The 14464-nt window shown below is 42.0% G+C and overlaps 1 protein-coding gene and 1 long non-coding RNA gene across 2 annotated transcripts in view; one reads left to right on the forward strand and one right to left on the reverse strand.

The window, feature by feature from the left end:
• Window positions 1-254: 254 nt before the first annotated feature.
• Window positions 255-10451, forward strand: LOC140702585 (uncharacterized). The gene is made up of 2 exons (XR_013539122.1): window positions 255-7987; window positions 10326-10451. It is a non-coding gene; the product is annotated as an uncharacterized LOC140702585 (long non-coding RNA).
• SHISA9 (shisa family member 9) overlaps window positions 5968-14464 on the reverse strand; it is a 298964-nt gene continuing 290467 nt past the window's right edge. The window contains exon 4 of the mRNA XM_020807822.3: window positions 5968-10740. Within this exon, the coding sequence (XP_020663481.3) occupies window positions 10382-10740 (359 nt within the window). The 3' untranslated portion in view covers window positions 5968-10381. The remainder of the gene's footprint in view (window positions 10741-14464) is intronic.

The following is a 14464-nucleotide window of genomic DNA, read 5'->3' on the forward strand; positions in this document are numbered from 1 at the left end:
GCCATTTCCGGGCTTCCGGCGGCCATTTTGGCTGCCGAACAGCTGATCGTCGGGCTTCGTTTTGCGAAGATCGGTAAGCGAAACGCTTACCGGTCTTCGCAAAGCGAATTTTGCCCTATTAGAAAAACGTTAAGCGATCGCATTAGCGATCCGAAAAAACGGATCGCTATGTGATTTCGTCGTTATGCGGTGCGCTCGTTAAGCAAAGCACCACTGTATATTATTTTCACATTACAGCAATCCATGAAGGGGAATTTATTATTACTATATAGTAATTATTATTAATTGTATTATTAATTACAGTATAACATATCAGTTGAAATTAGGTGCAACTAAAAGAGTAGATAATGGAACTTACACAGAAGTTAATTCACCATATCTGAATCATCTCTTTTCAATGGGCCTACTCTAGTTACAACTTTCTTGTAGTTTTTAGCAATTGATGTGAGCTGTTTTTTTTTTGTTACATACAGTAGATGATCACAGGGAGCACTGAACTTGAATGGGCAACTGAAACCCATTAGGTTGACAAAAAAAAATTGTGCTCCTCCCAGAGCCGAGAAGTGCCGCATTTTTAAAATCTTTTGGGGATGTCCATCGAGTTTATGTTGAGCCCTTGATCTAGAAAGCTAAGAGTATGGCAAAGTTAAAGGGAGTCTTCGGGACTTCTGTTCCTGGGAGTGTAGGAGGACCTAAACACACCCTTGTTTAAGTTGAAGGTGCTTTTCAGTGAAATATTATTTCATTTTAAAGTTTTTTTCAGTAGCTGTTATCATAAAGGTAAAGGTAAAGGTTCCCCTTGACAATTTTTGTCCAGTCGTGTTCGACTTTAGAGGGCGGTGCTCATCCCCGTTTCCAAGCCATAGAGCCAGCGTTTGTCCGAAGACAATCTTCCGTGGTCACATGGCCAGTGCGACTTAGACACGGAACGCTGTTACTTTCCCACTGAAGTGGTCCCTATTTATCTACTTGCATTTGCATGCTTTCAAACCGCTAGGTTGGCGAGGAGCTGGGACAAGCGACGGGAGCTCACTCTGTCACGTGGATTCGATCTTACGACTGCTTGGTCTTCTGACCCTGCAGCACAGGCTTCTGCGGTTTAACCCGCAGCGCCACCACGTCCCACCTAGCTGTTATCATAATAGCTAACAAAAAGCCATTTTTTCTTTATTTTTGAAAGAGGCTGTACTCTTCATGTGATAAATTGCCTGTTTTTTATCTCCACTGAGAGAGGCAACCAGGTGACTTTGAAATCTCCTTGCATACGTAGAGTAACACAACGGCTTCATATCCCGGTTAGAGAGAAGGCATGCGAGGGCTCCTCCTACCCACTTCCTAATGGCTGCGAAGACACATAATCAGATCCCTGATTTAAAAATAAATAACAAGCAAAGTTTCTATAGAGGATGGTGGGATTTTCTGTCATTTTGATGAACGGATGTGAGGGGAAGATAAATGCTTTTGCTCAGCTCATGCCTTTTAACCTTCCCCAAGACGGGTATGTTGATGGGTTTATGGGAGTGGGAGTGAGAAACACAGAAAGCGCTACACGGGGAAGGAACCCCAAGTGCCATTAATCTTGCCATTATTGATTAAATCTTTTTGTCCTTTGAAACAATGTAGTGACAGGCCGGAAACAGATCTATTCGCCTCCAGGCAGAGCATGAAAAATGTACTTCCAAGGGGTAGAGTTCAGAATCTGCTGGCTGGAGATTCTGGAGGTTGTACTTCTAAAATGCAACTTTTCCAAGCTCTGTCTAGACCCAAATTCCTCAATTCTGTTCCTGCTCAATATTTATCTCTACTCGGTTCTTATTTTGCCTTTGTTGATAAAATGTTAGCGTGAATTGCTTGAACTGTCCTCTTTCGGTATTCAGTTCCCTTCAGTGGAACGTTGCTGGCCCAAGCATCATCATCATCATCATCATCATCATCATCATCATCATCATCATCATCATCATCATCATCATCATCATCATCATCATCATCATCATCATCATCATAATGTGCCAGCAAGTAAATTCTTCACCCTTGTTTCAGGTTGTCTCAAATTAATAGGATTGACATTGGCAAAGAATTTCCAGGACCAGCAACATTTGCCACTTCAAAACAAAGATGCGATTTTTCTCCTCATTGAGGTATCCATAGCTTAAGCAAACTGCGGAAAACAAGCATCCTTTTCCTTTGAGAAGCAAAACCCACACCTCCACAGCAAGGGCAGGGTCATGTTTTATTATAAAAGGAAACACAAATATCTCTTTCCAAAGTGTCTAATCCTTTTAATACAGTGCAGTAATGCAGCAATTGTTTTCTTTAAACCAGTTGCGTTACTTCTGTTGGAGTTTCATTTTGTATAGTTTCACTTGATTTGGAAAACAATTAATTCTTGTTCTCTTCCCTTAACGAGAGTGCCACAATATACCTCAGGCTTCTGTGGTATGATGAGAATAACTTTGCAGTTCCCTCTAGGGTGATGGATAGAGATGCAGTGAGTTCTGCAGAGTAAACATGCACCGCTCAGAGGTTCTTGACATGGGGAAAGGTCTTACACAGAGTAACACAGTTGCTACATATCTCCATTGGGCAAATTACCTGTAAGCAGAACCTGTTGTTGTCCAGGTGTCACTGGATTCCAACTCCCAACAGATTCCACCTAGTGTAGTCAACAGTTAGGAATTCTAGAACTCAAGTCCAGCAATATCTGGTGGGACATGGACTCTGAATTTGCCAGCACTTTATAGTTTAGCTATGCTAGTCCTTTAACAGGAGTGCTTCCTCTCAAAAGTCTCATCTGTCCATTCCTCAGATTCAAATCACTCTGACATTCATGTGTGACTTAGCAAGTAGAGTAAAAGAACAGTATTGGACACATTGCACACTTCCTCTGATCTGCTGCTTTGGAACCGTTGACAATCCAATTGAAAGTTCTGGGAGCATGTTACAACGAAACCTAGAGGTATTGCACAGGTGCTCCCTTGGTGTGGCATTTTGCTAATGTATGCATACATCCGTTAAATGGCATTGATGGTCGTGATGCATCATTGTGCTTCATCAGACCTTAGAAAAGTTTTTCTTTTGGCTTTAACCCACTTTAATTTTCCAGTCAACATGGCCCATGCTGACTAGAGGATTATGGGAGTCGTGGGAGTCCAAACAAGTAATTTTTCTAAGTGATGTGCCTCAGCAATACAGTGGTGATACAGCGACGATAATCCGTTCTGCAAAAATCGCCGCAAAGCGATTTTGGCACTATGCGGAAATAAAAAGACCATAGGAATGCATTAAAACCCATTTAATGCGTTTCTATGGGCAAAAAACTCATCTTTAAGCGAAAATCCTCCATACAGCGGCCATTTTCGCTGCCCGGTAAGCGAGGAATCGGCGCGAAAACACAGCCGGCGGCCATTTTTTAACCCAGTGGCCATTTTGGAACTGCCGATCAGCTGTTAAAAAAACATCGCTATGCGATAATCGGTAAGTGAAACAGCTATTTTTTCCTATCTAAGACATCACAATGCAATCGCTTTTGCTTAATCGCTATGCGGATTCATCGTTAAACGGGGCACCCATTAAGCAAGGCACCACTGTATAGGGAGCAAGCAGACAAGAATGAACTGAAAGTGGTAGCTAGCGATTTGCAACAGCAAATTCATACATACAGACGGATTCAAAAGTGTAATGCAAAATATGGTCTGTAGATGCCTAAAAGAAAACAAAAATTCCAATGGGAAAACAGTGCAAATAGGCCAGTTACATCCATAAAACCCCCATATTTAAAATCATTTTAGCGTGTTTTAAATTAATGCCAAAAAAGCGAATACATGGTGCACATGGAAGCATAGATTGACAGGGAATTGTGTAATTTTTTTTGAATGGCAGAAACTTTTTCTTCTTCCACCAGTGACTCAATTATTTTAACTCGGATGTTGAACTGATTTAATTTCTAATGCTTCGACATAGGTGAACGTCCCTGTTGACATCATTCCACCTCCACCATACCTGTCTTAAGGGGCTCGTCTTGCTGCCCGGAGGCCATTGGAAGTTGTGCATGTTGCCTCCGTGCGATCCCAAGCCCCAGGAGCACCAGCAATCATAGCCATGGTTTCAGGCGCTTCTCCTCCTCCTCCTCCTCCTCTTCTTCCTTGAGCTGCTGGGGTGTAGCTTGTGCCTCATGAAAGGGACACCCAAACCTTGGTTGCCCCGTCCTTACATTCTGTCTGCCTTCTCTCCTTCCCCCCTTCCTGCTATGTTTCCTTGGGCCTGGGTGGGCTTCTTGGAGTCACTCCCTTAAAGTCTACTTGATCGCTTCCTCATTTAGATGCTGATTCACTAGTGAGGGTTCACTTTTTAAAAATTAAAGTGATTTGGGAATGTAATCCTGCCTCCTTTTCCCCCCCCCCAGGAGTGAAACTGTTTATTTCTCCAGCTCAGAGGGAGTCCTTGGTTTGTGATTGTGGGGGGTAAGGAGGGAGGGAGAGGAGACAATGAAGAAGAGGAGGGAAGGAGAAGAAGGAACAGGGGGGGAGCTCTGAATCTCCCCTTTCCTGCCTCTCTTCTCTCTTTTTTAAAAAAAGAGGGTTGTCCCAGTGCCCCTAGTAGTAGAAAACCTGAGGTGCAGGGTGAGAGGCAAGAGGTGAATAAGATTCGAAGGCTAAACGAGGAGAGAAGAGCTGTTTTTGCTGTACAGAGAGAAAAAGAAAGATCTGAGGCAAAGATCTTCATAGATCCACATGATTTTTTTAAATGTAGGATCAACGCCAAACCACTCTCCTATCATAGGTACCACCTCTGTTGGACAGTGGCTTGGGGATGATCCTATATAAAAATCATGTGTATCCATGCCTCGGATAAGTGCTTTTGCATCAGTGCAAAGCCCGGTGCCCATTATTTCTGTGGGTACAAGGTATTGACGAGTACAAAGGGGATATTTTAAAATTAATTTCAAGCATGCTAAACGTGACGCAAAACCAGAAATATTTTGACATGTAAACAAGCCCCCACTCAAGAAATGAGAGTGATTCACATAAGACTCATTCAGAGCCCCTGTGGTGTAGGGGTTTGTGTGTTGTACTGGTTAGAGTATGGGATTTGAGTGATCCAGGTTCTAGATCCCAAAGAGAGCAAAATTCAAGGAGTCACTTTGAGCCACTCATACCCTCTCTGATTGATTTACCTTACAGGATTGTTGTGAGATCAAAGTGGGTCATAACAGGAAGGCATACACGTGAATTTATGGAAGGAACGTTGGGCTATAAATGTAACTAGTAAATGAATACAATTAAATAAATACAAAATGCATATCAATCACCTTTCAAAATGTATTGCTACTAAAGCAGAACTCCCTTATCTGTGAGATCAGTATCTGCTGATTCAGTGATCCAGTCTAAAAATACTAAAAGAAAAATCCTAGAAATATATATTTCTGAAGGTGACGTTATCAGAACTGGCCACTGGAAGGAGCTAGACACCATGTTATGGAATTTACTACAATTTCTTTCGGCATCCGCAGAGGGGCTTGGACTCCCCTCCCCTGCAGATTGAGGGAGGGCGTCCAACTCTATATTGTTGTGTAGGGGTAATTAAAGATAACATGGAAATCATGAAACTCTGCAGACAGTGTCTCCATGTGCCTTGCCTTTTGTGGGCAAAGAAACTGTGAAGACCATTTCATCAAATTTCTCCAGGAACTTCTCCAAATTTTCTTATGGAAGAAGCTTTATTCTTTTTAAAATGCTTTTGAAAACTGTGTTTAAAAGTGGAGAATACCAGTGATAACTATATTTGCAGATGGCCTTCACTTTGCACCTTCCACCGTGGCTTGGGCCTCTTGTCCTGGCTCATCTTGTGCGAGTTGTCACAATTCAACTGCTGGGGAATTTTTGAGAAGTCATCCCTAAAAGCAATTTGAGGAAGTGGAATATTGATGAAGGAGCATTAAAGCTGAGGATTGACAAAAGAAGCATGCAGTTCACACTAACATAGAATTTATTTTTATTGCCCGGTAAGAAATTCATATTAATATAGTGAATACATATGTTTACAAATAAACAATTTTAAAAAACAAACATTTTTTGTCTTTGTAGGAAGTGATCTCAAACTCTGTTATCATCAACATATAATAACGTGTATAGTCACAGAACGTACATTTACTAAAGTAGCTTCCACGCTAAAAAGATGCTCAAGTCACACAAATAAAACCTGGATGGGTTATTTGAGCAGAGCTGCAGTCTGTATCTTAAGCACATGGATTAAGAGCAATGTTTCACCCATGAGAAGGCCAAATGTTAATCTTTTTGTATCATGTGGATGCACTAATTGTGAATTCGCTTTTTAAAGAGCCATGGAAAAACAGTGCAGCTTCTTCCTCTCCCTAACCTTTTTCTTTGTCTATCATTGCAAGCAGTAGGAAATTTATCCCACAATACTCTGGACCTAATCTCGGGCATCGTGGGAAGAAAAAGAGAGGAATATGGCAGGTGCCCAAATGGGGTGAAGGATATTCACAGACTATTCTTTAAAAGGGGTCCTTTTGTTTGCACTGGTGGAGTGAAAAGGAATTTACAGAACACTGAGGATATCTGTGTTTTGCTTTGAAAAATGAGGAGAAGCATAAAGTGAAACAATGCCCATGACTGAATTTTAGCTAAAGCTGCCAACTCTTCAGTCTGCCTATCTGGGGGGGCTCCGGGAGCTGTGAAGTTCCTCCTTCACTGGAGCCAGAAGCATAGAATGAACAGCCACCATGGGTTAAGAAGTCATGCCTTTCTCTGTAGACTTTTCATGACATTACTAAACTACTGCTAAAATGTAAGGCAGCCACAAGAACCTGTTCAGTTCTCAAATGACTGAAAAAAAAAGAGAAGTCTACTCTGGGGCTATCAAGTTTTTTGCGGAGTTCATAGTTTTCACAGTTTAGCACTGGGGATGGCAACTGTGGTCCGTTGTGAGGCCTGCTGTGAGTTGTGTTCCAACAACATCTTCGGGGCCCTGCACTGCTCACCTTCGCTCTAGGGATTACATTACGCTTTGGTGGAAAGTTCATTGAACTGCTCGGTTCGTCATTTCAGGCTGCCCAATTTAGTCCCTGAAGAGGTGTATGCAATTCAACCAGCATTTGCTCACCTATGTCATCGTGTCAGCATTCCAGCCTCCAGGGATCTCAGACAGAAGAATTGAGGGGAAAATACTTTCCGTCTCAGAAATCCCATAGAGTGACCTGTCAGCCAGAGGAGACAAAACTGCTAGATTACAGGTAGGGAAAGTTCTAGTTTCTATGTTTCGGTTCCAAACAGCAGTGCTTCAAAGCTCTGCATAACGTTCCCATTTTATTAACTCTGTAACGGTTCTGTAAAGTTCTGAAGGAGCCCTGAAATAATTTGGAAGTGTTTGCAAGGTTCATTTTCCCAAACCAGTCTCAAAGATCCACAGACAATTGGTTCTCTCAGTCTAGATAAAATAAGCTTACTTCGTTAAGCCCATTAAAATGAATCTCAGTCTTAAAAGTGTGTTGGAGTGTGGTCAAGACAGAGCCTTCTTGTTTTATTCAGTTTTAAACTGGTAATGAATGATTAATTAGTTGTTTTGTTATGGATGTTCATTTATTTATTATGATGCTGTTCTGATTTTTCCTCAGTTAGGGCCATATTGTTATTTTTCTGCCTTGCTTTGCTGTGAACCACTTTGAGCATATTGCATGAGTAAAGGCAGGATACAATTAAAGTGACTAACAGATCGATTCGTTTTGCTTTATCTCCACGGATAACACAATCCTTTAGTTTCAAACAGGATAGGCATGCTTGTCGTCATGCATCCTTTGATGTGAACATGTCAAGGATTAAGACTGGAGCCTTCTGCAAGCAGATCATGGACTCTCACCCTGAATTATATGCCTCCCCTTCACTTAAGGGGTCAGATTCAGATCAGATGTCTTCTGATGCATTGGCCAAGTTTGATCCTACATGCTTGCTGAGAAACAGACTTTGAAAAGGTTATTTTTTTTTGCATTAATAATAATAATAATAATTACATTTCATCAGATTGATTTTGATTCAGGGTGAACCTTTCCAGGGTATTCTAGGCATGGAGTCATCAGAAATAGTTTACCATTCTCTCCTTCTGGTGCTGTTCTGGAACTGCATGCACAGCTTTCCCAAGGCTATACGGACTGACTCTTCTGCCTGGAGGCATAGTGGGGGGATTGGAACTCCCAACGCCCGGCTCCGCAACCGGGTACCCAATATATTGAGCTGGCCAGACAATAGCTCCCCAGATTTCCCAGTCAAAATGCTTATTTTGGCAGATTCTGTAAGTACTGTAACTTTAGCAGATTTCTGAACAGTAACTTTTCCAAACACTTTCCATCTCCCTGTCCTTCCAATTCACTAGCCTCTACAGTTCACTAATTCATAAATGTGAAGTATTGCGCTCACTTCCAAGTAGGAGCATTTCCTAATCAACCAGCAAGTGTGCAAGCCAAATGTCCCAATATATTTCTTACAAGGAAATGGAAAAGTCCCTCCTTTGAAATACAGTTCCCAAAATGCCTCATTCTGGGACATTCTGGGACTTGCTATCCAAAAAAGTTACCTTTCCAGCCTCTGTCTCCTCCTAGTTTTAAAAGCCCGGTGCAAGCACTATCGAAGAGGGTCTGTCTCTAATACTGCAACCAGCTGAGTGGAATGGGAATGGAAGGATATAAAACACAGTGATTGTAACAAAAAAAATATTCAGCTACAGCACAGCTTCAGGTTGTCAGTGCTCAAACATGCCTTCACAATAATATTCATGTGTTTCTTCAACCTTAGCATCAATTGCAATGTATCTAATTATCCCAGGGGTTTTATGCCACATATGTCTGTGGGTTTCTTAGCAAGAACAAACACATTTACATAACAAGAAACTGAGACATTGTGGGTTTTGTTTTGAACATGCAGTCTTCTTTTATGGGAAATTGTAGCATGTGTGTCCCCCAAAAAACCACTTTAACTATATGGACCTGTAAAAGAAGGATTAACAATAAGGGGGGGAGCTGTGAAGAAAGAGAGAGAGAGAGAGAGAGAGAGAGAGAGAGAGAGAGAGAGACTGTGTCAGGGAGGGAACAGTTTACAAAGGAATAACTTCATAAATGTGAACATGGCATGTGTGTCTTGAGGACAAACTGAGGCTAGAAACATACACTTCAATGGAAAAAAAGAGTCAAGGCAGGAATGCAACCTCTGGGCAAGCTGTGTGGAACCACAACAAAACAATGAAACTTGGGATGGGATTATTCTCAGGAAAAAAAATGAATGAGGGGACATGGGACTGACTGGTTGAGCTGTAAACATGAGGAAAGACTCTGATACAAGTTTCACTTGAAAACAAGACTGTCATCGAACATTAGTAATACAATAAAGGCACCACCCACACGTATGTATCTTCAGTCCAAAGTAATTGAAAATTGAGGTGGAGAGGGGGAGTTAAAAGAAGCCGCAGGATGATAAGCAGCTATGCTTGCTGTGTGCCCATGAAAAGGGGCGGTTCTGATCAGGGTGAGAGGAATGCTCGTCCTCATTGTTATTCTTCTATTTTTCCGACCAATATGAAAATCCTGAAAAATGTGTGTCATTGAACCGAAACAAAAGCCAGCCTGTCCATATTCCCCACGAACTAGAAAGTCTCCATATGCTTATAATAGTAACAGTCTTCCTAGACTTTGCTTGAGTCTTCTTCTCTTTCCTCTACGTATGCATATATTTTTTGCTTGGATCTTTGATAGCGATGGTACCAAAAATGTTGACGATAAGCATTAAAATTTCTATCACGATGTTTTGCTCTTTGTTTCAGCTTTTTCCTCCTCAGCAGGTTTATGAACAGGATTAATCTCAAAATATGTACGAAAAGTGTCCTGACCGTAACAGTATTTTTCAGTATGTCTTTGTGCCCCTGCTTGCATCAAGCCGGGAACATCATGGAAAGAGTTCTTTAGCAGACAGATGGTGTCTCTAAATTGTGCTATTTCTCTTCATGGATTTGAATTTGGAGAAGGACAGAGGGAGGGAGAGAGGGAGAGAGGGAGAGAGGGAGGGAGGAGAGAGACTGATTTCCAGCATAACATTCAAATGGAGTTTGAACAACCTTCAGTGTATTGCTATATAGCGCTAACCCAATCTTCAGTTTATAGCTGGCTACCCTGAATAGGACTGTCTATCTCTCATCATCTAAGGATGTCTATCTCTCCCTGTTTTGAGTTTTAATTATGCATCACCTTTATTTACGCATCACCATCACTGTCAATTTTTTTTTTTGCATCTTCCAGTTCTGTTTGTTTTGTTTTGTTTCCCCAGAGTGGATCTTTAAAAAAAAAAGAAGGAAAGAAAGAGGGAGTAAAAGAGACTCAACCTCAGACAGTCACTTCTGTCTGGCTGTTGGTAATGAAGTATGGCTGAGTGGGTAAGTAATGCTGACTCTGTGTCGTCAATGGGTCGCTCAGGGTGGGATCCCCCACGAGGTTTCTCCCTTTGGTTGCATAGGCTTGGCGTCGGAGGGACTGATCGCTAGGGTCCCAGGTTTTGTAAGCTAAAGGGTGCATGTGTGGCTTTGTGGCTTTCGATTTGTGCCCATTTTGTTTCATCGTACCACCTTCAAGGATGTACGGTCGGTTGTCCTCAACCCGCACTGGGTGTAGTGGCAGGTTCCCTTTCGTAGCCAGGTCTGTAAGATGGCGCCGTTTTGAGTAGAAGTCATCACTGCCCTTGTCAGCTGTTAGAAAAGGGGGAAGTAAAAGGAGAGGGATGTCAGCACGGAATCAGAAATTTTACAATAACGTGTATAGCTGACACATAACAATATATAAATAGACAAGATATAGCTAAAAATAAGATTCAATCCTTCAAGAAATCTCCGGTTTATGAATGTGGGATAATGTGCTTCTGTACCCATGATTCATAAAGCCTGGAAATGGTCCAGTATTCCTGCAAAATCTCATGCCTGCGTTGCCAGCAGGAAAAAGGATGGCAATCTTTACAAAGTAAAGGGCAGCCAGAATGTTGACAACATCCATGGCAGCAATCAAGATGGTCTACAGGACATCCTCTTGTGATCACTACCATTCACAAAGTGACACCATGCAAGGAGAAATCCCCAAAGCTTTTTTCATCAGTTAACCATTTCTCACCCAAACACACAACAATTGTCAGGCTGTTTTTCAACAAGTATAAATTCTCATGGATCCACAATATATTTACACGTGATCCTCCCTAAAGCACAGTCAAATCACAGGTCCCATCTACAGTATGTCCACAGACTACACCACATAACTCATGGATCTTTCAGTGCACTGCATTACAGGGTCAGAAAATGGATCTGAAGTGCGGATCCTCATTAATCCACATGATTTTTGAGTAGGTTCTATCCCAGTCCATTGTCTAATCATTGGTCCCATCTTTGTCCACAGATTACAACTCAGAAATCACGAATCCTGTAATGCATGACATTGCAGTGTCCAAAACAACCAACCAACCAACCAAGCAACCAAGCAACCAAGCAACCAAGCAACCAAGCAACCAAGCAACCAAGCAACCAAGCAACCAAGCAACCAGCCAACCAGCCAACCAGCCAACCAGCCAGCCAGCCAGCCAGCCAGCCAGCCAGCCAGCCAGCCAGCCAGCCAGCCAGCCAGCCAGCCAGCCAAACCAAACCAAACCAAACCAAACCAAACCAAACCAAACCAAACCAAACGAGGATCCAAGGCATAGCCCCTCTCGCATCTACATGCTTTTAAGTGGGAACCTCCCCAAACCAGTGTCAAGTCATAGACTCTATCTACAAACTACACCATGGAAATCATTTGCCCCTTCTACTGTCCTTTAGAGGTGAGTCCCAGGGTGTCTGAGAAGAACATAAAGATTAAATCACAGTTATGAGGAATGCTTCCTCATGGACCATGCGATTCTTTTTTGTCACTCATACTGAATAATTGTCAAATAATAGGTTTCATATATACCCAGAGAATGCATAGATTTCTGATTTCCAGAAAACAACATGATACAATACCATGTTTCCCTGAAAATAAGACAGGGTCTTATATTAATTTTTGCTCCAAAATGCATTAGGGCTTATTTTCAGGGGATGTTTTATTTTTTTCCATGTACAACAATCTACATTTATTCAAATACAGTCACATTATTTTCTGGTTGCTGCACAAGGATGGAGGGTGGGGTTTCACTTCACTGGGTGTTATTTTGGGGGTAGGGCTTATATTACGAGCATCCTGAAAAATCATACTAGGGCGTCTTTTCAGATTAGGTCTTATTTTTGGAGAAACAGGGTAACATGAATCCAAGGAATGGATCCATGGATCCATAGAATTTCCACACATATGCCTCCTGAAATTTCATAGAATCATATGTTTCACGGACTGAACTATAAAAAATCACAGATCACTTACTTCATGGTGCTACTATAACAGAAAAAAATATGCATCCCAGCTGCAGATCCACTTGGACCTGCAGATAGTTTGCCTGGTATTTATACTACTCCACCATCAAATCATGGACATCTCCTATGATTCTGCTGAAGTATAAAAATTACATATAGAGTATTTTGGAAAAATATACAGATCCAAGGCATTGATCTTCTGGAACACATACATTCCCAGATCACAGTCCCATTACTGCACCCTTTTATTTAAACAGGCACAATTACAAATATTTTGCATCTTTTGTTTCTTGATTCCGGCATGGAATGAGAAAATGGAGCTCAAGAACATGTTTTTATGGATCCCACTAGTTTTTCATTGTTATAGATGTTTAATCAAAACCAGGTCATTCATGTCTCTAGACTAACCCATAAAAATCTTCTCCATGTTTCCATGTTTTAATCTTTTAATTTTATTTTTATTTTATAGTTTAATTTGTCTTTAATGTTTAACTTATTGTGTTTTAATTGTGTGAATTATAATACTGTGAGCCACTTGGGTCCTTTTGTTGGGAGAAAACTACTACTACTACTAATAAAAATCATTTTCTTCACTGCATGGTATTGACCTGGCACAAATACATGTATCATATTGCATGGATCCATAAAATGTTTACATAGGATCTTTCCCAAACCACCAGAACTCCTATACTGTATCTCTTTCAGATATACACAATGACAACCCCCCCAAACTCCTCCATAGACACAGCTTCCTAACTACAAGTATGTCATGGTGCAAAAACATGGAGAAGATCATCATCAAGCTACATGATTCTTGCAAGGAATATTTACTAAACCACAATCCACTTAGGGGTCCTACCTGTGTCCACAGGCAGAAAAATAGAAATTGTGGATCCCCCAATGCATAATGTTAGCATTGTGCAAACATCTGGATCTGGGGCTCTGGCTCTTACAGAACCAGATGTCTACATGAATCCAAAACACAGGTCTTTGTGGACCTATATGATTGTTACATGGCGTTCCCATGTAAGTACAGCTAAATTGTAGACCCATCTGTTTTCACAGAGCGAAGCATAAAAAACACAGTCCCTCACTGCACTGCATCTTCAGCACGCAAGACAATGCAGAAGAAGAAGAAAATGATGATGATGATGATGAAGAAGATTAAGAAGGGGAGGAGGAGGATTCTATGGCACAGAACCACATGGATAGATCCTCTTGGGGCCATGTCAATTTCACATGTTAGCACCCTCAAATATTTGATAATATAATATTTGATAATATTTGGGCTAAAGACTACCTTCAGCACAGACGCAGGACCAGGAAGGGAACAGTAAGAACTGTTCCCCGGGGTGGGGGACAGTAAGAACAAGAACAGCTTGAGCCGAGGCTGCAAATCCCTCTGAGTGCCCCTGGTCCTGTGGCTAGTGAATCCGCTGAGGAGCAGAGGTGGCCAGCTGAAGAGGCAGCCAGCTGTTGAATGAGAGGCAGCAAGTCTCTCCAACACCACGTCCAGGCTTCCCTCCTTCATCGATCTGCTGGGAAGCAGAGAGCAGTTGCGCAATAAGCTAGGAAGCCGAGAGGAGCAGCAAAGAGGCAGGAAGCCTCTCCAGGATAGCTGTCAGCGTTCCCCAAGCCTTGAGGCTCCCCTGTGGGTGGAAGAATCACTTAAGTGGGAGTTCAAAATAGATTGCACTGGAGAGAAGCACCTTTGAAGCAAGGAGGAGATGGCGCTGAATTTCACACTGTGGCCAGGCTCTACGCCTCCCCAGAGGCCATAAACTATGCCCGTTCTTGAGCTGGACGGAAAGAGGGACAAAGTATGAGGGCAAGGTACACCTCCTCCCCTTTCAACCTGGTCTCACTGTGCTGGAGGGGTTTTACATTTGGTAATAGACTCACCAGCCTTTCCCCACCTCAGTAGCACAGCTTTTACTTTTACTACAACTTCCCAAATCCCCAGACAATAGGGTCGCTCGCCTTGCTGGCTGTGGATACTGGGAGATATAATCAAAAAGTAATTTGTCCAGGCTCTGCTCGTTTGGAT

The sequence above is a fragment of the Pogona vitticeps genome, chromosome 13 (assembly GCF_051106095.1).
Source record: "Pogona vitticeps strain Pit_001003342236 chromosome 13, PviZW2.1, whole genome shotgun sequence".
Taxonomy (NCBI): domain Eukaryota; kingdom Metazoa; phylum Chordata; class Lepidosauria; order Squamata; family Agamidae; genus Pogona; species Pogona vitticeps.